The sequence below is a fragment of the Cucumis sativus genome, chromosome 4, assembly GCF_000004075.3.
Source record: "Cucumis sativus cultivar 9930 chromosome 4, Cucumber_9930_V3, whole genome shotgun sequence".
Lineage (NCBI taxonomy): Eukaryota > Viridiplantae > Streptophyta > Magnoliopsida > Cucurbitales > Cucurbitaceae > Cucumis > Cucumis sativus.
Genome location: NC_026658.2, coordinates 4,809,265 through 4,834,507, shown reverse-complemented (window position 1 = coordinate 4,834,507; position 25,243 = coordinate 4,809,265). Strand labels below are relative to the sequence as shown.

General features: G+C 32.6%; 4 protein-coding genes across 4 annotated transcripts; 2 read left to right on the top strand and 2 right to left on the bottom strand.

The window, feature by feature from the left end:
• Positions 1–280: 280 nt before the first annotated feature.
• On the bottom strand, positions 281–5,252 carry LOC101212745. The gene is made up of 8 exons (XM_011654942.2): positions 4,902–5,252; positions 4,658–4,726; positions 4,337–4,366; positions 3,534–3,566; positions 2,508–2,578; positions 1,810–1,891; positions 1,102–1,194; positions 281–660 (listed from the first exon to the last, which is right to left on the bottom strand). The coding sequence occupies exons 1-8, from the start codon at positions 5,007–5,009 to the stop codon at positions 649–651; spliced, it is 498 nt and encodes a 165-aa protein (XP_011653244.1). The 5' UTR covers positions 5,010–5,252; the 3' UTR covers positions 281–648.
• Positions 5,253–8,263: 3,011 nt separating this feature from the next.
• On the bottom strand, positions 8,264–9,708 carry LOC105435192 (protein MODIFYING WALL LIGNIN-2). The gene is made up of 3 exons (XM_011654940.2): positions 9,430–9,708; positions 9,145–9,359; positions 8,264–8,908 (listed from the first exon to the last, which is right to left on the bottom strand). Exons 1-3 carry the CDS (start codon positions 9,532–9,534, stop codon positions 8,686–8,688), a joined length of 543 nt encoding a protein of 180 aa, XP_011653242.1. The 5' UTR covers positions 9,535–9,708; the 3' UTR covers positions 8,264–8,685.
• LOC101213947 lies at positions 8,778–18,534 on the top strand. The gene is made up of 14 exons (XM_031884391.1): positions 8,778–8,896; positions 13,569–13,635; positions 15,271–15,570; positions 15,651–15,863; positions 15,934–16,026; positions 16,103–16,210; positions 16,343–16,747; positions 16,826–17,086; positions 17,156–17,397; positions 17,485–17,652; positions 17,732–17,839; positions 17,910–17,982; positions 18,081–18,176; positions 18,253–18,534. The coding sequence occupies exons 2-14, from the start codon at positions 13,633–13,635 to the stop codon at positions 18,334–18,336; spliced, it is 2,154 nt and encodes a 717-aa protein (XP_031740251.1). The 5' UTR covers positions 8,778–8,896; positions 13,569–13,632; the 3' UTR covers positions 18,337–18,534.
• A 2,319-nt stretch (positions 18,535–20,853) lies between these two features.
• Positions 20,854–22,010, top strand: LOC101214190. Its single transcript, XM_004150502.3, has one exon. It carries the CDS (start codon positions 21,232–21,234, stop codon positions 21,832–21,834), a length of 603 nt encoding a protein of 200 aa, XP_004150550.1. The 5' UTR covers positions 20,854–21,231; the 3' UTR covers positions 21,835–22,010.
• The last annotated feature ends 3,233 nt before the right edge of the window (positions 22,011–25,243 follow it).

Below are 25,243 nucleotides of genomic sequence, written 5' to 3'. Positions count from 1 at the left end.
TTTGGATTCAAACTTCAGTCTTTTATGTTTATGTTATATCCTTGGTTTAAAAAATGGATTTGTACCAGAGTTGCAAGTTTACAATCAAACCCAAAACTAGATGCACTTTCAAAGTCTATCCACGATTGAGTCCATTACTAAAGTTGCAATTTTTTTAAAATGTTCGTATGCACTTAATTATTAAAAATGATACTCATTGCAATTATCTTAAATAAAAATAGGACATGCACACTTACGTGTCAGGCACTCTACCTAAAATAGAGTGTTTGTGCTTGATAGATGCCACTGCATTGTGATTACAATCTTCATTGCAAAGAGGATGATAAAGCCTACAAAAAATGTCCCTAGAGAGAGTGGAGAAAGAAACAAGGGCAATATAGAGTTCCAACGACATAGCTAATTCTTGATGGGGCATTGAACAATTCTTTGATACAACAAGATAGATTGTATGCATTAGTCAGAAGAAAACATGTATAATTGCAAACATGAAATAAGAAGTAAATATAAAGCTTGAGCTAAGCTGAGGAAATTGACACACATAACTACCCAAGTATAATCTACTAAATTACATACTGACCTTGCTATTTAACAGCATCAGTTAAGTATATCGAAGGTCTCATTAACACCATCAGTTCCATAAGATCTGCATTAGTTTCTTAGCTGCAAGCGTTTACAAGTCAGTTAGCTGTTAAGGTTGGAAACTAGGCCTTTGAGTTTTATTTCCTTAGAGTATGTTTGGTAGAGAATCTAAAAATTGTTGGGAAATACTTGTTGATTCTACGCAAAAATTTACTTTTAGAAGCGAGTGTAGGAAATAAATTTTGTTAACTGTGAGAATGAATGTGTGAATTCACTCACAATAAATCTTATCAAACATTCAAAGCAGTTAAGATTTTTACTTAATTACTCTTTAAAATTCATAATAAAAGCAATTCCCAAAGCAGATTGTAATTGTACAACACATTTTATTTAGACGGATCAAAATAATCTAACCAACCATATAAGTTCGCTTTAGTCAGCCATGTTTTACTTTATCAACCATTTTCAAATTATTTATCCATTTGAAAGAGGTGGGAAAAGATCCCCAAATACAAAAGGCACCTTTTTAACAGCATCTGCCATGCCAGAGGCATCTTGCACTCCTTTCCTTAAATCATCAATACGGCCTTGAATAACCCAGTTCTGTTCCTCAGCCTACGGAAAATTGCAATCATAAGAAAATTTCCCAACTTTATTTGTTAAGAAATAATTACGTAAAAAGAGAACTTTAGTGGATGAGTTAATTAATAAATCTTTGTAAATCCACACATAAACCATTGGCTCAGGCCATACAGAAAAAGGCAGCACATATATTACAATTTATGTAAAAAAATACAAGCTAAAAGAAAGAGTGTTCAAATATATTACAATTTTGTTTTAACACAACAATTGTGAGAATGGGAGATCGAACCTTCAACCTTTAGAGAGGAATGTCATGCCAATTATCGTTAAACTAAGTTCACTTTGGTCAAATATATTGCAGTTCACGCATTATGCTTTAACAAAGCCTGAGCCTACATGTGCACTAGAGCAAATGCATTATTAAGTCATTTTACCTAATAGTTAGGATACATGCTTAGTGACAGAAACAACATAAATGCCTACTGGTTCGTATCAAATTCATATCATAGAAAATAATAGGCCATTGAACATAAAACTATTGTTTTGACGTGGAAAGGGAAACAATACCATTAGGTAGATTTATCAATGAAGAAAAATTCAGTTAAGTTGGTTTTATTTAGAAGCGTTACAATTACAAGTGTTGCTCACCGTTTTTAGCATGTCCTTCAAGTGTTGGATCTCCTCCTTCTTTGTCATGGACAGAAAATTATATATTTCCACTATATTGGTCCTGCATTAGAGGCTGTCATTTGTTAACTCCACCAGAGAAATTCAATCTGTAAAACCTACGGAAGCCTGCTGTGTAAGCCCCTTCCCATCCCATTAAACGATGTTTAGATTCTTCATCAATACTATAAATTTAGGATTCAAAAAGACTGTCCCTTAACTTTGCTGAACTTTAGTTTTTCACTACATGGGCCCGTAATTTAAAATTTGTACCAATTTAGTCTATGTATTTAAAATTTATCATATTTTGGTCCCATTTGTAAAATTACTGAGACTTAATCACATTTTTTCATATGCAGATATATTAACTGATTAGGAACCAAGTATATTCATAACCTGCCAAGAATAAGCCTTATATAAGAAAAAATTGGGACTCAAATTTGATGAGATTTGTTATTGTATAAATTTTGAAGTGCAAAGACTAAATTGTGACATATCAAAGTTAGAGAACTAAATTGTTTCAAAATTGAAAGTGCAGGCCAGATTGTTACTAAGTAAAATTCAGGGACAAAATTGTTGCTTCCATATAAGTTAAAGGATTAGAAGTGTCTTTTGAACCTGTATCTAATTACAACACCAAATTTGATCAAGAAAATAACCCTGCAGCAGAAGATACCTACTTCTTTGAATACAATGGGTCTAGATCTTGCTCTTCCAAAAGTTGTTCAACATTATCAAATACAAGTCCCACCTGGATAAAGCAAAACTGTTAGAATGCAAGGAAAATAGTGACACAATGGTAGTGGGAAGGTTACCTGCATATAGACACAAATGGCTAGCAATACATCACCACTTCAAACTGTTGGAATTCTTTCCTTTTTCTAGATATTTTCCTTGTTAAGAATCCTAGAATAATTATGGAAAGATTATGGGAATGTTTTCCTTATTTTCCTAAATCTTTTCCTTTTTTATTCCATTGTATACTCTATTTATTCTCCCTTGTACCTATTGTTTTATTACTCTATTTATTCTCCCTTGTACCTATTGTTTTATTACTCTATTTATTCTCCCTTGTACCTATTGTTTTATTCATTAGAAAATAATAACAACAAACAATCGTGGTTTTTCTCCCGGTACTCGGGTTTCCACGTAAATTGGTGTGTGCTCGTTGTCTCTCCTTTCAATATGGTATCAGAGCAGGTGGTCATGTGTTCAAGCTGCTGCATTGTCGTTTCCTCCCCAATTAAAATCAATTTCCACTTGTTGGGCTTTTCAAATAAACAAATCTCAACATATTAAAATTATCTACTACAAAGTACGTGTAACACAAAGTCGGAAGTTTAGAATGTAGATAATCATTGCATAGCATAGCATGAAACATTATAGAATGCCGCAGTTCCTATCATGCTGCCAATTCACCAATTTTCACTATTTCTTACTGATCACTCATGTTTTTCTATCTGCTTTAATTGAAGCCTGCCATCACCCCTTTGAACTCAGACATCTGACAACCGACACATCCAAACTAAGTTAAGTTTTTCAAAACTGCTATATCAATAGTTACAATGAAGGTCCCCTGTACTCATATTGAACTTATCCAAGGGGTCATGCCCATACCTTAAAATACGAATGTGTACGCACATACTAAAAAAAGAAGTAAGAAGACAAACCTGGGCATAATAAGTTGACAGAAACAAGAGCATTACCTGTGTTTCAACACATAATGACTCAAACTCGTCCTGTACATTTCAGATAAAGGTACTGTTATTGACCAGAAATTGCTATACGTAAAAAGAGAATTAAAATCAAATGCTATTGATGACCACACAACGTAAAAATAGAGAATTTTATTGTGAATTTATTTTGAGACAAGCTTTAAGAGATTGCCCACTGCAGCAATGGGCGACAGAGACTGCACTAGTAGTCTATGACAAGCACCTGGTGGATTGCTTTTTAGATTTTGCCCCTACTGACAAGGCAAAGTGCACTATACCGAAAGAAAATCAAAAACAATTTTTTCATATTATTTTCTCTTTTCCCATTTCTCAACTCTTAGGAACAGAAGCAATAAAATTTATTGTTCGCATGTACAGGAATCTTCTATTTACAATATATATTATTTCTATTCTAAACTATGTGTCTAGTTATAGTCCAATATGGCCAGTAATGTGCCCCCGTCATCAGACAAGCAGCGAGCTTGTCAACTTAAACTGGACCTTACATTGTGAAAACACTAGATGAAAACTTCCAAGCTAAAAGTTAATATATAATTGGAGAAGACAATCTAATGGGCTTAATGATGATTATTCTGTGACATGATGATTGGGTAATAAGAAAAGTAATCCAAGTAGAAGATCAGGAAGCCTAAGCATAAAATAAGCATTATCTCATTACGTGCCTCGTTGAGAAAAAGGATTTTTAAAAAAAACATAATCACACGTCACTATTGAGAAAATCCCAAAATGCAATTATCAGGATGGACTATGAAGAAAAACCTTGAGTAATATACCTCTATGTTTCCATGAAGAGAAGTTATAACCTGCAAGTTTGATGAACACCAAAATTCATTATTGCATCATCAAGGAGACTAGAAGCAATAAGAACAATGCAAATTCAAAAATGATGTGCAGCAAATTACATGCTGCTAACCATTGAAGACAGTATAGGATCTGCATGCAACAAATTTAAGAAGGATGGAGACAAGAAAACGTCCTAGAATTGTACTGAAAGAAACTCAATATCTCCAATTTGTCCATATGATGCTAATTCGTTTTCACCTCAGCCTCCCAGTGAGAATGAGAGAAAACATACAAAAGCAGAACAGTAGTACCTGAATGAAAAGACGATGAAGATAATCTTGCTCTGCAGTCGTAAATCTCGAAAAGCATTCCCGAAACTCCTAAATTTTGAAACAAAAAAACACTACACAAATTTTAGCATCTTATAGAAGTAACCTAAAAAAGTATACATCATGACCAAATTCCCACTCAGAATGCAGATTCGAATTTCTAAGTACCAATTCCACACCATTTCCAAGACATTATACACATAGCAGATTCTCATTTCGTGCTTACCTCCCTGGAACAGGAAGTAAGGAGAGGACGAACAGCAAGCTTGAAGGACTTCTTCAGATCGATCTGTCTGGAGCTCACCGGAGCATCAAGCTCGTGCTTCTCCCCCATATTCAAAATTTTTGTACACTACGATTCCCAACCCTATCTTGCTAAAATCTGCGCTGACATTAAACTTGATAAAAATGGCGGAACAACGACGGGAAGAAGAAATTCGAAAGCGGCTGTAAGTGAAACGAGTTGGTGAGTTGAGCCCCGTCAGTGCCGTCGATTGGCGGCGACGAATAGAGGAACGGCAAGCTGACAAAGAAATTGAAGTCCGAAAATTCTGAAGTAGTTAGCGGGAGATTTCTGGAGAGTTGAAACTTAAGCCTGGTGGCAATTATGTAATATTTCAGAAGTTAAGGGTTGATGTTACAACATTTGAAATATTTGAAAAATTAACCATAAAGAGGTGTATCCGGTCCGCAGGGTGTTTGTCGGCTGGGTTGGTTCGGTTTAGGGATATTTAGACCAACCCAACCAAACCAATCCATAAATAAGAATAATAGTTCTCTTTTATATAGAGAGAGAGTTGAGTTTTTTAATTTTTTATAGAGATTTTTATATCATAAATCTTTTATACACAATATATTTCGTAAATATTGGGAATTATTTCTTTAGATATTTTCACAATCATTTCAAAAAATTTGAAATATTAAATTCTTTTTCTTACTGACATAATTTTGTTTTTATTATTTATTAATTTCGACGTTAAGATTTCATTTATTTTATTTCATATTTTCAATTCAATATCAATAGTCTCTTATATTAAAAAATGTCAAACATGTATAAGACATATGTAGACTTATTGTGTTTGGTGTGGTATAAACATAGGGAAAATGTAAATATAAAATTACATATAGATTGTTGGGTAACGCATTAGCAAATATATTTTTTAAAAATGGCAGAAAGTGTTACTAAACTTGATTTCAATATTATTTCCGAGCAACTTAAGCAACCTCCACTCCAATTAACTAAGCAGGCATCCATGCTCAAGTTCTTCAATAAGTAGTGTAAGACCAAAGATACCATTTCCAAAATAGCCAATTGATCTTCAATGACTTTTCTTCTTCTTCCCACTTCAATGGACTGCTAAAGCTAAGAGCCAACTACAGCAAAACATAATTGAAAAGTTTTGCATATTATTTTCACTGCCTCAAACAATGTCAAAACTTAGCAAAGGGAAGTTTGTCTATAAAAACAATCAAAACACATAAATCGCAAAATCAATTGATCTTGATTTTATAGTGTTTCAATCTCCTCTCTCTATTCACAACACTTTTCTTCTTCTCACTACAACAACAATTGCATTATTGAAACTAAATATCTCACTCTAAAAACAAAAGTCACGTCAATATCACAATACCAAACTCACTCTGAACTCTCAATCATAACTTATATTTTGTTATTCATTACAAATTCTATATATGAATTCCTCTTTTTTTTTAAAAAAAAAAAGCTTCGTTCTTTCGTCAAAAGTTACAATATTACTCTTGATCTATCATTATCGTTCCAAAACCATAGTAAAAGTTTATTAGAATGTTGAACAAAAATTGAGATCTTAGAATAAAAGTATAATAGTGTTATCCATCCAAACTTTCAATTTCATTCCTGTATTCTTGTGAATAATTCTATTATTTATGTATAAGTTTCTAATCCATTGATCTATTTCAAAAGTAGGATTTATGATGTAGGTTTATGAAAAAACGTAGAACAGATGATGGAATGTTTAAGAAAGGATAATGACAATATTTCAAGCATCCAAATAGCACGAGTAAATAAAAAACGTGCGGTAAAGTTTACGATTTTTCTATATTATACATATTTTTCTCTTTAAATGTTGGTATAAAAATTGTTTCCTTCTTGCAATTATTTTCACATGCTACTTCATAGTATCATACAAATTCAGGAATTTTGCCAAAAGGAGAATATTTAATATGTTTGCCTTCATTAATTCTTGTAAGTTTTTAACTTTCAAGATAAATTATCTTAGTAAAAAATAAAATGTTTCTCAAAATAGTTTTTGAAAAGAAATAAAGAAAGAAAAAGAAAGCAATCTCTAAATAGTTTTAAATAAAAACGGACTTTTCTTTAAAAGCCTTTACGTACTCTCCTATGTCAATGCAAACATGCCCATATGGCTCATGTCCAAAATTGAACATAGTACCTAAATGTGACATTGCTACCTCCCTAATTAGTTGTAATTCAATCGAGTAAGATGTTTGGTTGCTTCCCTATTTAAAATAGCTAAAAGATTGAATAGCTATTGAATGAGACTTTAAAGATAAAATATTATATATTTAAAAAAATATAGACTAAAATGAAATGAACATCAAATATATGGTTTAGAGGTGTTGAAATGATCCAACAACTCGAAAAGCCTACACTACTCAAACCAAACTACAATGATTGGGTCTCAGGTTTATTAAATTTTTCCACGTAAATCCAATCCAACTTGAATTACTCAATACACATGAATACACACATATTATTAGTATTTTATTTTAGAATCATAAGATGCTTGCTTTTATTTGAAGTTTGTACTATATATCATGAATATTTGGTATATCTAACATTCGAGTATAACGAGGATTTAATTACAATCATTTGTTGGAGTTAATTTAAGTATTTTAAGTAATAAAAAAATATCAATCCAACAACCGAACATAGTCTCACCTAAAATTAAAGAATGGATTGAGTCGAAGACGAGTTTTTCAAGTTTGGCCAAAACAATCTCTCAACCTAACTCGCATCCACCCATATAAATTTTGTTGGTTAAAAATGACTATTGATTACTAAACAACAATGTTATTTGTGAACTTTGATTTGTAGTTCATGTACATTCAATTTTGTTACAATTTAGTTTATAAACTATATTATGTAATCATTTTGTCGTTGTATTTGAACGTTAATATTTAATGAAATAAAAAATTATAATTAAGAATCCAATAAGCTTACTGCAAGCTAAATTATAATCTTTTCAAATTACTTTAAATTACAATCTTATTCCTTATTATTTTATCAAGATTTTAAAATGAAATTTTAGATTATTTTACAAAAATATTATTTTTAAAGAGAATTCTTACCCCAATTTGACTTAGATAAAATGAACATTTTTTAAAATTTGTTTATAGGTGACTTAGAATTGGATAAAATGATGTTTTTATTTAGTGAAAATATATTTCTCTATCATTAAAGATTTTTTTTTTTATTTACAATACTTTCATTTACGTTGGGATAAAATCTCTTTTTTTTTTTTTTGCATAACATTCTTAGATAGAATAAGATTATTTTAATATGAAATTATATAATTATCAAAAGGAGAAAAGAAAATTAAAATTTCTTCCTATAAAAATATTCATTAACTCATCTATACATATGTATTAAAGGATGGAAAAGTTAAGGTTCAAATATCAAAACCTCGATTTATACTTAAAAAAAATTAAATTAGAATAAAAAACGTACCATGAAAAGCAACCTTAATTGAAAAACTAGTTTTCAAATTTATTTTCTACCTAAAAGGGTTAATTTTCTTAAATTTTGGGGACACCAAAGTAATTTTGAAGTGTTATTTTCACCGAATAAAAAATGTGAACTCGGGCAAGAGCCCTTCCAGCGAGGCACCATCGCAGGAACATACCAACCCGGACCTTTCTGCTGCAGGCTACCGATCGCCGCCGTTGCCCCTGCCATTGCCGTTGCGACGCCTTTATTTTTCTCTACTCTTTCAGCTTTTTATTCCTTTTCATTTTGGAAGTGTGGTAGATTTTCTGGATTCGTTGATTCGAACTGTTACGGCGGAGCCTACAGTTGAGCATATCGAGATGAGGATTAGAATTGCTGCGGCGACGTATACACCGCTTTTCACCAAGTAGCACTCTCCGCCCAACCATCCCGTCGCGTACGGCTGCTGTCTGCTCATACTCGACGCCGTGCTCAGTAGCAATATCACCACGGTAAAGCTTGCCCTAGAACATCAAATCCACTCTCATTCACAGTTCAATTATATATTGATTCTTATTTTCTCTGGAAATCTTATGAATCTCTTCGAAGGTTCTCAATCAAGAACGAAATGTTATCAAATTAAATTTCATTTGAAGATGAATGAGATCAGATGATGAGCTCATGCCTATGACTGGTGATTTGGAAGAATTCTTAATGGTTGATGAATGAGTTAAAACGAGAGAAATAAAATCACACCTACCATGAAACAACAAGAAAAAATGTGGCTAAATTTGGTCTTTTAGGAGGTTGTTCACTTCTCTTCTTCTCTCTTGAATTGATACTGCAACTCGTGCAAAGTAAAATATTCCCAATAACTTGAGCCATAACCAAACAGGCCAAAGCTGCAACCCCATATCCAAATGCTTGACTTTCAGGCAAATAGCACAACTTCCCATCCAACTTGAGGTCTTTCGTCTACCAAAAACAGTGGATTGTTAGTCAAAAACCAAAATCTTATTTAACAATGAAACTTTTGAGTCTGTACCTTTGTTCTGTGCAATTCTGCAGCTACACACGAGACAAAGGCAATGAGTGCTAGTGAGACAACGATGGAGAGGCTTAAGGCATAGCCAAAACGGTGTTTTCCCATGGCAGGTTGGGTTGTTATTAGGAGGAAGAATTTAAAACGCAGGAATGGTTAGCTTCAACGTGACTGAAGAGGAATTGGGAGCTTAGGTGCCTTTTCGGATGGGATTGCTTGTTGCTTTTGTGTTGGTAGTTCAAATTTTTCTTTCAAGAGGCTTTTTTCAGTTGCTTGGAAAGAGAGCTACCTGTTTGGTTTTAATTGAGAACAACTTGAACAGAACTTGGACAGAGTTGTATAAAAAAAAGTTTAGACGTAATCATCAGGTTGACCTTCTGGTCAATAAGGTCCGTGGGTATAATAGAAGACTTATAAGGATTAAGAAATGGGTTCAAAGTTTAACCCATAGAGGCCACCTACCTAGGATTAATATTCTTGGCCCCAAATGTTGTAGGGGAGGGGAGTAAGGTAACTTAGAGTCGGCAATTTGGTCAATTATATTCAACAAGGGTAGGCTATTTCAATAGGGTTGTAGATAGATGTATGTGAAAACTGAAAATGAATGAAGCTAAATTACAAGTTTGAAGGGAATTTGTAAACTAACTACTTTAAATTTCAAAAGAATTTTTATCTCGGGTTAAATTCTTGAAAGGATGATGTAGTTCAAACAGTTTTTTAATTGACTGTTCCATCATTTAGCCAAAAACCACATATATTACATTTGATACATATGTATATTTTTCAAGTTACTAAGCTTTCTAATTTAACTCCCATCTTCATCCTTAATTGCTGAACTCTTCTTCCCAGGATATTTAGTCAAGTAAGATCAATACATTGTAGAACTAAAAGGCCACGTCTATTGCATGTGGACTTACTTATCCTTGTTGATGAGTTTTGTTATATTTAGTGGCTTGGCCCAAAGGGAGATTTGACCTAATATTCTTTCCTTTTTTATCCCACACTGTATTCTATTTATTTACCCCCTTGTATTTTTGTGATTATGAGAAATTAATAAGAAAATTAAAACGTAGTTTTTCTCCCAGTACTTGGGTTTCCACGTAACTTGGTGTCTCTTTACTTTATCGAATCTAATATGGTATCAGAGCGAGCTAAAGACGAAATCCTAGACACCGGTATAGGTGAAACCCAGATAGAGATAGAGGCCGTCATAGAGAAGCTAGTCCACCAGCTTCAAAAGACCCTGGCAATCACAATCTTCGGAGTCAGCTGCACAGCACAACACCAGAAACCAGCTGCATGCACTCCATCTTACCCTTACGCGCCGTCGTCGAACACCTCCATAAACCAGCCAATTTTCTCTCATTTGTCATCCCAAGTCCAATCTCAATACCCTTTTGACTAGCTGCACATTCATAGTTTCGGGATCAATCGAGGGTATAACATATTTGGATTTGAAGTTGGTGAATCCTTGGCGCAATCCAAATCGACCAATTTTCCGATGTATTCCAGGAACTCGGTAACTTCACTCCCTAACTTGTCCTCAAATTATATAATTGGTTCTCTAGCACCATCTACAGGGACTTTTCCAGAGGAGAAGCTGAATGACCAAAATTATTTTTCCTAGTCCCAATCGATCAAGATGTTTCTCGAGGGTTGGCACAATTTGGCTTTTTGACAAGGAAGATTGTCCGTCCTCCACCAAGTAATGCCTTGCAACGCTTCTGGAAAGGAGAGGACTCCTTTATTCGGTCTATTCTGATTAATAGTATGGAACCACATATAGGCCGTCTCCACTTTATGCAACTACTGAAAAGGATCTATGGGTCACGACTCAGAAACTCCATTCAAAGCGTCAGAACGCTTCTCAGTTGTATACGCTGAGGAAACAAGTCCATGACTGCAAGCAAGGAACACCAGATATAACCTCCTACTTCAGTAAGCTTTCTCTTCTCTGGCAAGAGATGGACTTGTGCAGAGAAATAGTATGGGATACTCCGGTATACAATATGCTAGACTTGAAGAAGATGATCGTATTTATGACTTCCTTGCAGGACTTAACCTCAGGTTTGATGTTGTTTGAGGTCGTATACTTGGACATATACCCCTTCCCTCCTTAATGGGGAGAGTGTGAGTGAAGAGTCTAACTGTACATTAGAGTTTATCGAACCTACTCCTAGTACCTTATCTGATTCTGATGCTCATCTCATAGTCCTACCTACAAGCTAAGTCTCCTGGAAAACATACTATTGGAGAAATCTCAGAAAGCAAATTGAGTCCCCTACTGATTAGTCGACTCTAGTCCAAGACTCGAATCATGTGTTGAAAGTAAAATGAGTGAGAATGACACATCTGATGTTGTTGTTCCTAGAAATGTGAAAGAAAAGGACATTGGTGGTGAGACTGAGGTCAGAGTAGAAACTGTTGGCAATGAGGCTTAATGGGATCATTCAGGGAACCTTGATGAAAATGATCCTTCTTTGGATATCCTCGTTGCGCTGAGAAAAGGTATCGGGTCTTGCACAAAATACCCTATTTGTAACTATGTTTTCTATGATAATCTCTCTTTACAGTTCAAAGCCTTCATAGCCAGCCTTGACTCTACAATGCTATCGAAAAATATCCACATTGCTTTAGAGTGTCTTGCGCTCTACCCAAGTAACATAAAATTGTGGGATGCAAATGGGTGTTCACTCTCAAATATAAAACAGATGGAACCCTTAACATACACAAGGCGAGGTTAGTTGCAAAAGGGTTTACTCAAACTATGGTGTTCATTATTCAAAAACTTTTTCCCCCGTTGCTAAACGGAATACAGTTAGAATCCTGCTATTTGCTGCACTCTGACCATACTTTGTTTACAAAGATCTCCAAGGCTGGGAAGATTGCAGTGTTCCTTGTTTATGTTGATTACATCATTTTATCTGGAGATGATCATGCTGAAATTATCCAACTGAAACTAAGGATAGATGATGAATTTGAAATCAAGGACGTGGGAAATCTGAAATATTTACTTGGAATGGAAATAACCAGATCTAAAGAAGGTATGTCTGTATCTCAGAGGTAGTATATCCTTGATTGGCTAATTGGAACAAGTATGCTAGGGTGTTTTTCTGCTGACACCCCTATTGAATTCAACTGTAAATTGGGAAATTCAGGTGATAAAGCTCCAGTTGATAAAAGAACAATATTAGCGCCTTGTAGGTAAGTTGATTTACTTGTTCCATGTTAGACCAATGTGAGTGTTGTGAGCCAGGTCATAAAGGCTCTCTATAAGGAACACATGAAGGCCATCAACAAAATCCTGAGATACTTGAAAACGACTCCTAGTAAAGGATTGATGTTCAGAAAGACAGACAGGAAAACTATTGAGGCCTATACTGATTTTGATTGGGCAGGTTTGTGGATGACAGAAAATCTACCTCCGATTATTGTACCTTTGTATGGGGCAATCTTGTAGCTTGGAGGAGTAAGAAGCAAGGAGTCGTAGCCAGGAACAGTGCTGAGGCCGAGTATAGGGTATGAGTTTGGGGATATGTGAGGAAATTTGGCTCTAGAAATTGTTGTCCGACCTTCATCAGGATGTTGAGATACCAATGAAATTATTCTGTGATAACAAGGCAGCCATTATCACCAACAATCTAGTTCAACTTGATAGAACTAAACATGTTGAGATTGATTGATGCTTCATCAAAGAAAAGCTAAACAATGGAAGTGTGTGCATTTTGTACATTCTTCAAGCCAACAAGTTGCTGATGTTCTCTCTAAGGGGCTTCTTAGACAGAATTTTGACTTTTTTGTTAGCAAGTTGGGTCTCATTGATGTCTATGTCCCAACTTGAGGGGAGTGTTAGATTTAATGGGCTTGGCCCAAAGGGACATTTGACCTACTATTCTTTCCTTTTCTGTCCCATATTGTATTCTATTTATTTCCCTCTTGTATCATTTGTGATTATGAGAAATTAATAAGAAAAGTAAATCGTGGTTTTTCTCCCAGTACTAAGGTTTCCACGTAACTCGGTGTCTCTTTACTTTATTGCTTCTACTAAGTTTAACATTCTCATGCATTATATTACATCCTTAAATAGTTAAGATATCTATGGCTTTCTTTAAGGTTGAAGGTTTGATATTACTCTCTTCAAGGTTCAGCCCTTATCATGAGGAAGAGAGTGACTTTGACCTTAACCTTGGAATCAGAGACGGTTCAATGGTGAAGACCACGACCTTGCAATTGGCTCTTTGTTATCTTCAAATCTGTGTAAAAGAATATTTGTGCGTGTAAAATTAGTAGTATACCTTATTTTCTTAAGTTTTAACCTTTTGTGGTATCTAATTATTTTTTATGAATAATTGAGTTTTGTTGTATATGAGTAGAAACTATGTTCATATTTGGAGTCCAGGTCATTCTAAAGGTTTCTAATTCTTTCCTTTGTCAATCCCTTTTGATCAAGTGATCTTGTCTTACCTCAGTGTGTACTACAACAAACCTGACCTTTGGTGGTTGTTTAGAAGAGATACAATGACGGACATGGGAAAACATTTGGAAACTTCAAAATGCAAAAAATTCAAGCTACAATGTCGGTCAATAATGTCGGTCATTGGCCTTGATTATGTGATCTATTCCATAATGTTTTTTTCCTTCGCATTTTCACTGTCTTTTCTCACCTCTTTCCTCTGTGGCATTCTATCTTTTTCTTTTCTTTGTGGGTAAATGATTACCGCCATTCGTGTGTATTTGTTGTTAACCAGTGTGATTGTATTCATATTTGTCATCGTTGTAGATGTGCAGTGGGTTTATTCTGCGGGTTTTTCTACGTTGTCTAGATCTATCACCACTTACTGTCGTTTTTTGTGGGCTCCTCTTTAGTGCAACGTGGATTGCCGCCATTCTTTGTTGTTTGTGGGTTTTGTTCACTGTGTTGATAATTTGTGGTGTAGTTTTTTTGCTGCTTTGTTCTCCGCCTCCCACATGTAGTAGCTGTTCATGGCTGCCATTTCCTAGATTTGTCAAAAGCTTTATGCTAAGATTGGTCTGACATGAATTTACTTGTTATGAAAATTTGATTGTTGTATTTTTTTCGCTTATTATTCTTCAAGTTTGATTGTGTGATTTTATCATGCTAGAAAAAAAATTACCATGTGAAATTGACATGTACCTATGTAGTAGTAAGTTAATTAAGGTTCTTTTAAGACTTTAATTTAGAGAAAAGGAAGCATGTTCATTAGTGTTAATGTTTAACTTGTTGATCAGCATGTTAATATTTAATAATGGGTCGGTCTGTTTACAAGGCTTCCTAAGAATGTCAGGAAGTCTCAATTTGTTGTTTTCATTACTTATTTGGTTCCTCGTTTATCGAAATCTTTAGCTTATTGCTGTATATGTGAGTAGTTTTAATCCCCACCCAAAACTTTGAATTATCTTATTCTTATTGTATCTATCGTTTCTAGTCCTCGCTTATTTGCAGGTGTTGTATTTTTAAGCTAGGGTAAGTGATGCCATCTTCAGTATGCTGTGGATATCTAAAGTATGTAATGAGTACGTTGTGTTTGTAGGAAGTTAGGATATATGATGCTGATGCCGTTATATGAAGTTACGTACTTAGGTTAAGTTGTGATTTCTTAATAACTAAGGATTATATCTAATACCTATTGCGTCTTTGTATCTTTGTTCGAATATCTTTTGATACTAGAATCTGTATCATGCTGTCGACTTTTGTCCCAACATCATGAACTTGAGTGGATAATGAACGCTTCAATTGTTCAGTTTTTCATCTTCTTTCTCAAGGACCTAGACATGACTGTGAGGGTACATCTTATAATAGTATATTTTGCACTTTTCTTGCAGATTCATACTATGGATGACTCGTGTAGCAGCAGTCAAGATGAGGGAAATGTTCTTATTCGTTATAAGGTTAAGAAGACTGCTCGACGTGGCCCAACCATTATGCCCGAGTTGTTACACATAAGAAATTCTGGCGAACGCAAAACAATTGAATATAATGATCGAGGTCAACCTGTTGGAGAAAATGCAAAGAAAATGCAAAGTTTCATTGGTGTGTGTGTTAGACAACAAATCCCACTGACTTACAATAGTTGGAAAGAAGTTCCACAGGAACTTAAAGATACAATTTTTGATTGTATACAAGTAAGAATTTTACAACATTAAGGTAACGAACTTGTGTAGTTTACTCGATTTCTAATTATTTTGAGATTTTTACTACCCAGATGTCGTTCGTGGTGGACCTCAGTTCCAAACATTATATTCTTCAATCTGCATCAAAGAAGTTTCGAAGTTTTAAGTCCACATTAACTCAAATGTACATACTTCCATATAAAGACGAACCATCTCGCTTGCAATATCCTCCAGAAAAATATTCACATATTGATAAGAAACAATGGGAGTCATTTGTTAAAGCAAGACTAAGTGAAGAGTGGGAGGTAGTTATATTCTAATTTCTAAACTGTGAATAGTTTTTTGGTAATTTAAAGTCAAAGGTTTACTATATAGGTATTTAGTTCTGCTCAAAGGGAAAGGAGGGCGAAATGCATATATAATCATCACATCTCTCGTAAGGGATATGCAAATCTTGCCCAGGAATTGGTAAGTTTTGCTAATTAAATTAAATGTATTATGACAATATGGTTATGCTAATTGCATGATGTGTATGTTCATATAGGAATTGTCAAGTGATCCTTGCAATCGAGCAACTTTATGGAAAGAAGCGCGGAAAAGGAAAAATAATGGATGCTTTGATGATGCCACTAGCGAATGTGTTAAGCGAATAGTAAGATTATATGTTATTTGTTTTAATGAGGTTCAAATGATGTACTTGATGAGGTTCAAATGATGTACTTGAATTAAGTGTCGTAGACGTGATGTGATATATATGATGGGCCAACTAAAATTTTTGTTATAGGATGAATTAGCTGCGATACGTAAGGGACAAGATATTTTGACTGAAGCACTAGGCACGCCAGAACATAGAGGGCGTATAAGGGGAGTGGGTGAGTTTGTTTCACCAGCCCTACATGTCAATGTTGCCAGAGGAAATTTGAAATTGAGTCAACAATCTCAAGACGAAGATGAGACTCAACAATCTCAACCCGAAAATGAGACTCAACAATCTCAAGCGGAAAATGAGACTCAACAATCTCAAGAAGAAAATGAGACTCGACAATCTCAAAGTAGTGTCTTGAGGAAGAAGACAAAAGAAAAGAAGGTTCAGAAAGGAAAAAAGGTTCCAAAAGGAAAAATGGTTGTCAAAAAGCCTGAAGAAATTTTGGAGGTACAGGTTCTTCAAGAGCCTGAAAATATTTTGAAGGTACTAAGTGTGTTTTGATTTTGAAACTTAACTATAGGACATGACCTTAATCGTGTTTTTCTTTTTAAAATCTTGAAGGGAATACCGTGTCATTTGGCTATAGGATCTCTTGACAATGTTGTTGCTATAGGCAAAATGTTTGAGTCTGATGTTCAATGTCCAACCATTCATGGAATTCCACTAGGAGCTGATAATATTAGAGTGACGGTTGATGTTATCATGGTTGAAGATGTTGCACTACCGATTCCTCTAAAGGGTGAAATAGAGACTTTAAATCAAGCGATTGGTAACTTTGTGGCTTGGCCTCGCAAACTTGTAATTTTGACCCAGGAGAAAAAGGTACGCCTTTTTTCAAATTTTTTTCCCTTATCTTTTTGCAATTTGAGTGTGCAATTTTGGTTGTGGCAGGCTCCATCTATGGCTGCAACTGAGAGTACTACACAATCTTCCAAATATACGGATGTCCACGTTACCATTAAGCTCCTAAATAGATACGCGATCCACACAATGCAAGTGAAGGATATGATTCAAATCAATTTGAATGAGCATATCTTTGGGAAGGAGAAAACAATTTATTTACGCCCTGACGACATCATACAATATTGTGGAATGACTGAAATTGGTTATTCGTGCATACTTACATACATTGCGTAAGTATATCAACCTTTTTACACATCTTGATTCATGGACTATATTTGTTTATGTATTAATGTTTTATAGTACATTTTATTTTACAGGTGTCTTTGGAATGCATGCGACTCTGAGATAACAAAAAGGTTTGTACTAGTTGACCAAGCAACCATTTCGTCGCATATAAAATCTCAAGAAAATCGTTCTAGAAATCTAATCAGCAGGTTAGAAATGGCAAACTTGGATCAACTAGTGCTCATCCCTTATAACACTGGGTAAGTAATGACGGTTTGAATTGTTTCTACTTGATTAAAGTTTCATAAATGATAATATTATAACGTTGATTATTACCAGTACTTGTCACTGGATATTGATTGTTATCGATCTTCGAGAAAATTGTGTTTATGTCATGGACCCCCTACGAACTAAGATTCTACCAGAATTTCAAGGAGTCATAAATAAGTAAGTGTTTTCAACTCTCATGGTTGTTGACATTTACAATTATGTTATTCTAATGTCTCAAACTGTGTAGGTCGTTGAAACATTGGCAATTTGAACATTCTCCTAAACAATATCGCTCTCGTATACGTTGGAAACCTATAAAGGTTAGTTTGCTTTGATTGATTTCTATACCATATTAAACTTGCATTATAATTGTATGACTCAAGTACATTTCTTTCTTTCAATATTTTTTTCCACGCAGTGCCCCCGTCCTTTGGGTTCTATAGAATGTGGGTACTATGTGCAAAAGTATCTACGAGAACTAGTGAAAAACTCTAATTCCCACATAAGTGATCTTGTACGTATTATTATTTATCATTATGTTATGATTTATATATGATTTATTCTTATGGTATGTTTATCCCTTTTTTCAGTTTAACACAATACATACCTATGAACAAGAAGAAATCGATGCAGTCCGAGTAGAATGGGCTGAATTTGTTGGACGATTTGTGTAGGGCTACTAAAGATTTGCTAGTTTTCTATACTTTCAAGTATGTAATTTATCTTATTTTGTCTTCATGAATGAAATGAAATTACTAGTTTACAAATACATTGTACAATATGTAGAAGTGTTGAATTCTACTTAAAAGTACATTATTTGTCACTGAATTTCATGTTATTTTTTCTTATAAAAATCATCTTATTATTATTAATTTTTTCGGGAATTTCATATGATTTTCACATTTTTACTCATTTCAATTTAACCCCATTTAGTTGAAGTTAAAGGAGATTAAAAATTGTAAACTATACTAAATATCTTTAGGGTAGAGTATCAATTATAGTATTATACTCAAGATTTTGAAAGTTTTTTCGAATATTCTTTTTGTTTTTTGAATTTAGTTCCAAAATAGCTTTCAATTAAAAATTTGCTAAGAAAAATAAAATCTTTTTTGCATTAAAATCAAAGAAGAAAGCTCACCTGATGACTAACGTGTAAAAATTATTACACATATTTTTGTTTCTATTTATTCTATGTCAATCTCTATCATTAAAAATCATTTTATAAAGGTAGTTTTTTATACCTGGACAAGTATTTGTTTTAAATAAATTTCAAAGGTAGAAAGAAATTGGAGACAAATAAAAAATGAACAATCTCGAACATTTTATATAGGTAGTTTTTTATACCTCGAGAAGTATTTGTTTTAAATAAATTTAAAAGTTAGAAAGAAATTGGAGTCAAATAAAAAATGAACAATCATTCTATTCGAGAGTTCTCCATCTCTAACTTTGATATTAGAGTCAATTTTCAATCCAAAATTTGGCATCAAGATATCTCTACGTTTAGAGACATGGTTGAAAATTATCATATTTTATATTATGTATGGCTTAACAATGAAAAAAAAAAAGAAAAAGAGAATCTTACTTTCATCATTTCTTAATTGTATTTGTATCATCACCGACGTGATTTGAAAGTCTAATTTGTACCTTTTTCTCTAACACTCAAATTTGCAAGACACTAGACCTCCATACATACCTATTGTTGTTGAGTAAAGAAGAGGAAGAATGAACAATTCCTTTTGCTGCCTCATTTTCCCTTCTATACTCAAATTCAAAACAAATAACCATTGAGAATCACTGCCATAATTCAAATATAAAATTCATTATCATCATTGATCAATACATAGATATATGTAGCATGCTTTTATTATTTATTGTATCTAAGAATCATTAGAAGGATACTCACGTAAGTATTTGGTCTAAAAGTTTTTATAACTTCACTACACAATCATTTGGTCTTTGAAAATTGAGTTTATAGAGACATTAATTTTAGTCTTATAGGATTTTTATTTTGTCATATACTTTCTAATAGTGTTCTAAAATTTCAAAACTAATTCTTAAAAACTGGGATGCAATTCAATAACTGGTTTGCCTTTAGTTTTAATAGTTTTGACATTTATACTTATTTTTATCTGAATATCATAATGTGATTTTCACATTTTTAAACAAACACTTCAGTATAATTCTGAGTTAAATTTAAAAAAAAAATAAAATAAACAAGTCATGAAAACTATTTTGTCCATTTTAGTTTCTTAATTTTAGTTTGGCTTTTAAAAATATTTATTGAAAGTAGGTAACTAGATAAAGAAACTTGTAGCTACCTCAAAACATAATAATTGAAAAACCGAGTCGACTGAACCGAACAGAAGGTAGTCGATTGAAAACAAGAAGGGACTCAGTTGACATCAGTTTGAAAGAAATTCAAATGGGCTTTTTCAAACTTTTTTTGGGGAATTAAACTCACCAAAATTATTTGACAAACGATTTGGTTGAAGTTGGTTTGAACATTTACTAAACCAATCATAGTTGTTCTTTAGAACCCCAACAAAACGGGTTAAAGGCCAAATCAAAAGAGAAAGAAGTACCAACTAGTAATCATCTCATTTCATATCGGCATTGTTAGAAGCTCAATTCCTTTTCAATACCATAACTAAGAAAATGATAGAGGAACATATTCCTCGAATGACTCCTTCTCTAAAGAAGGTTGAGTAGCAACAATTCGATTTGTTCCTCTTAGAATGGGGTGAGGTGTGAAGCAAGTATAATAACTATATTTGAAAACAAAGATTCCTTATTTCACAAACTATGATAATAGTAGAATGAGAAAGAAGACTGACGAGTCAGAATACATATCCATTCTCTCTTATATGTCACTCTTTACCTTCAATTTTCATGTGGAGAAAGAAGAATCTCAATGAATAGTAAGCTAAACATTGGAATGAGATAAGAAACCTTAGCTAGAACCAAAAACCTAAGGAGATGCTTCTTGTCTTCTTTCTTAACTTAGAAGCAAACACAGTGTTATTGGTTCGAAAGCCCTATGAAAAACTGCCCTGAAAACCAAGCCGAAGCAACCAATTTACACCCCTAACATGAAGTAGCAAGTATTCCTCTAACCTTTAAAAATGATATTTATTTAGTCTAATGTAACTTTAAAAAAGAAAAACAGAAGGGGTGCAATAATAGAATAGCTTCCTAAGGCTTCAATAGTTCCTCCAAAGCTTCCAACAATTGGGAAGGAATTATGAGTGCAAGTTTGGTATTTTACTTTCCAATAAGAAAGATTCTTAGTTCAATTATACCATCTCTCTAAATTCTGGTATCCCAACAGCATTCTTCATTTTTTTAATTTTCAATTTTCAAATTCAACTTTTTTTCTTTTTTTTTTTTTGAGTTCATAACTCTAATGCTTTAGAAGCAGGAAAGGTAGAGATACCAAAACCATCTCTTTCAAATTCAAGTTTGTAATTCTTCAAACCAAAAATCTCAATTCAAAAGCCCACTCAAATTAACTCTCAATTTTCAAAACAATATTTCAATCTCCACCGCCGGATGTGGACCGCCCCCGCCCAATGCCACCCAAACTAATCTCCGACGCAAAGCGCCACACTCATCCCCTCGTTTGGCTCGCTGCCTTACTCTGCACCGTTGTTTCAATTGCCGTCATCATCGGAGGCATCGTCGTCTTCATCGGTTACCTAGTCATCCACCCTAGGATTCCCACCATCTCCATTCTCGACGCTCATCTCGACAACTTCCAAATTGACATCGCCGGCCGCCTCGAAGTTCAGTTAACGATCATCATTGAAGCGAAGAATGATAACGCGAAAGCTCATGCCAGTTTCTCGGATTCGAGTTTCTTCCTCCATTTCTTAGGGATCAAGATCGCACAACTTGTGGCGGATCCATTCGAAGTGAGGAAGAACAGTTCAATGAAATTCCCTTACGCTGTTGTTTCGAATTCAATTCCTCTGAATCCAGAGCAAATGGAGAGCGTTGATTCTGATTTGAAGGCAGATCTGAGTCGATTTGATTTGATAGGGAATACGAGAGTTCAATGGCGAGTTGGATTGCTTGGATCTGTGAAGTATGAATGTCATCTTCATTGTGGGCTTAAATTTCATCCTTCTAATGGAACTTATTTGAGTTCTCCATGCAGTTCCAGAGTTAAATGATTTCTTCTCTGTTCTTTAGAACCATTTTTTTTTCTTCTTCTTCTTCTTCTTAAACCAATTTCGATTAGTGAAAATAAAATTTGAAATCCTTAAATTATTTCATCACAATTTTTTTCCCTTTCTGTATTACACAACTCTTCCATGAGATATAACAACTTCTTTTCATTCTCATTACATATTGTTCTTTCAATTCTCATTACAGATTTCTATTCTTTTGCTCGTATCTTTAATTAAGATGTTGAATGTTTGCATATTACCTTACTATAAATGAAAAATATTTAGATATTTTTAAAAAAGTAGTAACATCGAGACATTTATGTTTTAATTTAGTTAGTTTAGTCATGGAAGTGAGTATGAATCAATAGCAATTAATGTGCATTTCTTTAAGTATAACTAAATGTTTGAAGTTAAAATTGGTCATGATGGATTTATGCAAAATTTAAAAGGAAGTGGTCAAAGTCTAAAATCTAATTGGTTGAAATAGATAAGAATTGACTTAACTCTATGGTTTGTTTTCAACACTAAACATATTAACCTCAACTTCAACTTACTTAAAATTCAAGGTAAAGTTCGATTATATCTTACATATAGTATAAATAATATATAGAAAATATTCTTTGTCAAACTCACCCATTTATAGTTCAATTCAAATCTCCACTTTAATATGTTTCATAGTTGTAATATCAAGATTTCGAGTGGTTAAATAGAAAACAAAAATTGATGATAAAATGGTTTTTTTTCTTTTTTAAATTTTCAAACATTCATATGTAATTAAGATGAGGACCCATGAAGAGGTAATTAGAGGTCTGATTAGAATTAAAAAATAGAGTAAAGGTTGGGTAAGGTTATTTAAATTGAGTAGGGTCATTTGAGGTTCTATCTTAATCAAGTAAAAGGACTAATTATTACACAAAACATAGCCAACTCATCAAAAATAATAAACGTCAACATACCTCATTATCTTTTTATTCAATTTCAACCCCACCATTCAATAATAAGTGGACTTTTTTTTTTCTTCTTCTCTTTTGTACTTTTCAATATTCAAAATAAAATAAAATAAGAATATTTGATTTAAGTCTGATTGGTTGGGTAATATCTCAATTGTTAAAAACAAATACAGTTCAATTAGCATATAACAAGATATCTAAAAGCTCACTATATACATAATCTAAAATCTATAGTTGAAATTTTGTACTATGACACCATACTTTGAAAATATAGAACTAAATTAGTATTTAAACTTTTTTAAACAATAGAAATCATGCCTATTTAAAATTTAATTGAATTATTGGCATTATTTTAACACGTTTCAACCAAAATTAATTTTAATTATTAAAGGTGTGTTTGGTATAATACTTTCAATGTTTAATTTTGAAAATTGATTTTTAAGAATTTCAAACCACTCAAAAACAACTTTTAAAACATATTTAAATTTTATTTTAAGAGGTGTTTTATTGAAAGTGTTAAATAAAAATCACTCTTTTTTAAAGCTTTTTTTCCTTAGTCTAAATGGATTTCAAAACTATATTTTAGAATAATTTTGAACCCGATAAAAGTGATTTTAATACATGTCGATATAATATTTGTGACTTGTCACTAAATTAGGCGAAGATGAATTGAAGCACAAAAGTAAAAGCGAAAATGATTTTGGTTTCAATTTACAAATTCCAAATTGGAATTAAACAAAGTTTTGAGCATGGGATGAGGACCAAAACTTTTTCACTTTAATTCTAATCAAAGGAGGCTTATTTTCTTGTATAAATGTGAAAACTATTATTAGATTGAAATGATTTGAAGTTGCGTTCTTGTTGTCGAAAGCTCTTGAGTTTTTGTATTCAACATATATATTTATTTATATATCATTATTTACGATTTTGACTCTAGAGTTTTAAGAGGAACAATATAATATACTCTCTAATCTAGTGATGTTGTTTGTATTTTGAAAACATTTGTTTTAACCACGTATATCTATGTGTCAATTTTTGTATGATTTTTTTATTTAGTAATTGTTAATTTCATGATAGATTGTTTTTCTTAAAATTTTATATTGATTTTCATCCTTCTACAAATAAATGTGTTTTAATTTTTAGTCGAGTTAAAATAATAAAAGATAATAAAAATTTTAAGATAAATTTTGTTTAGTTTTCAAAACTTTAGTTTTTCTTAGAGATAACTTTTAAAGTCTAAGAACAAACAAAAAATTACGTATAGAGTATCAATTTTTTTTAAAATCAAGCTTACAAAGTGTACTACTTTCCCTATCTTAGTTTCTTTAGTTTGATATCTACTTTTTAGTTTTGATTTTTTTTAAAAGAATGATATAGCATAATTTTTTTTTCTTATTGTATATCTATTTTTTTTACCAATATTTTAAAAAATGAATTCAATTTCGAAAACTAAAATTATGGTTTAATCTTGTTTGTTTTTTAAATTTGTTTCTAGAATTTCAAAACTTATATTTAAGAAAGATAAAAAATAAAAAAAAAACATAAAAATGTAATTGAGAGAATATGTTTATTTTCAAAAATAAAGAACCAAAAAAACAATTACCAAAGGTAACGATTCTTGTTTCTTGAAATTCAACTAAAAATTTAAACCTTCTCTTTAAAATATTTAAAAAAATGTGAAAAAACTAAAACAGTTTTAGAGAACCAAATAATAATAGTAATAATCTAAAGAGGGATAAAATGAAATATGTTAGCCACTTGATGAGGTTCTTTTTCCTTTTGTTCCACACTTGATAAGGTTCTTATATATAAAGTTTAGTACTTAAACTTAATCTAAGTGGTGTTAGGTAACTGTGTTTTGAAAAATTGGAAATTTCATATATTTTAGTATTACATATGATGATGATGATGAACTTTTTTTTTCTCTAGGAGGCATAAAAAATAGCTCTAAAGTAAAATAAAAGATAAGTTCAAAAAATGAGTTAAATATAAAATGGGGAGAAAAGATTGGATAAGGTGAAGTTTGGTTAAACGTTGGGTCTCCACTTTTGTGAAGAAAGGTTTTAGGGTTTGAATGAAAGGTGGAAACAGTTGGAAGCTTTGTGTCAATTTCATGGCCCAACTATTGCTTCAAACTCCCATGTGCCTTTCTCATCACTTCTTCAAAAATAAATTTGGCTGCCTCTTTCAAAAAACCATTAAATATAACCAAACCAATATCACCACATAGGTTATGATAATTGTTTGGTTTTTAGTTTTTTTTTTTTTATTATTATTATTTTGTTAACATGATGGTTTATATTTTCCTTTAAAAAAAATAATAAAGCATTTGAACGTATAGAAAAAACTACAACTTTGACCTAAGATAATTAATTAAGTTTTGTAAATTTTAATTATAAATTAGACTTCCAATCTTTTGATTTCTTTTTTGTTTTGTTATATAACTCTTTAGAGAATATTTT

What these genes read in the sequence shown, in the direction of transcription:
- LOC101212745 (XM_011654942.2), bottom strand. Translation starts at nt 5,009, where the DNA reads ATGGGGGAGAAGCACGAGCTTGATGCTCCGGTGAGCTCCAGACAGATC. An exon ending in CTCTTCATGGAAACATAGAG is followed by an intron (nt 3,567 to 4,336) that starts GTATATTACTCA and finishes TGAAATGTACAG; the next exon opens with GACGAGTTTGAGTCATTATG. An exon ending in CATTATGTGTTGAAACACAG is followed by an intron (nt 2,579 to 3,533) that starts GTAATGCTCTTG and finishes TGCTTTATCCAG; the next exon opens with GTGGGACTTGTATTTGATAA.
- LOC105435192 (XM_011654940.2), bottom strand. Translation starts at nt 9,534, where the DNA reads ATGGGAAAACACCGTTTTGGCTATGCCTTAAGCCTCTCCATCGTTGTC. An exon ending in CAGAATTGCACAGAACAAAG is followed by an intron (nt 9,360 to 9,429) that starts GTACAGACTCAA and finishes TGTTTTTGGTAG; the next exon opens with ACGAAAGACCTCAAGTTGGA. An exon ending in TTTTTTCTTGTTGTTTCATG is followed by an intron (nt 8,909 to 9,144) that starts GTAGGTGTGATT and finishes TTGATGTTCTAG; the next exon opens with GGCAAGCTTTACCGTGGTGA.
- LOC101213947 (XM_031884391.1), top strand. An exon ending in GCGAATGTGTTAAGCGAATA is followed by an intron (nt 16,211 to 16,342) that starts GTAAGATTATAT and finishes TTTTTGTTATAG; the next exon opens with GATGAATTAGCTGCGATACG. An exon ending in ATTCCCACATAAGTGATCTT is followed by an intron (nt 18,177 to 18,252) that starts GTACGTATTATT and finishes CCCTTTTTTCAG; the next exon opens with TTTAACACAATACATACCTA.
- LOC101214190 (XM_004150502.3), top strand. Translation starts at nt 21,232, where the DNA reads ATGCCACCCAAACTAATCTCCGACGCAAAGCGCCACACTCATCCCCTC.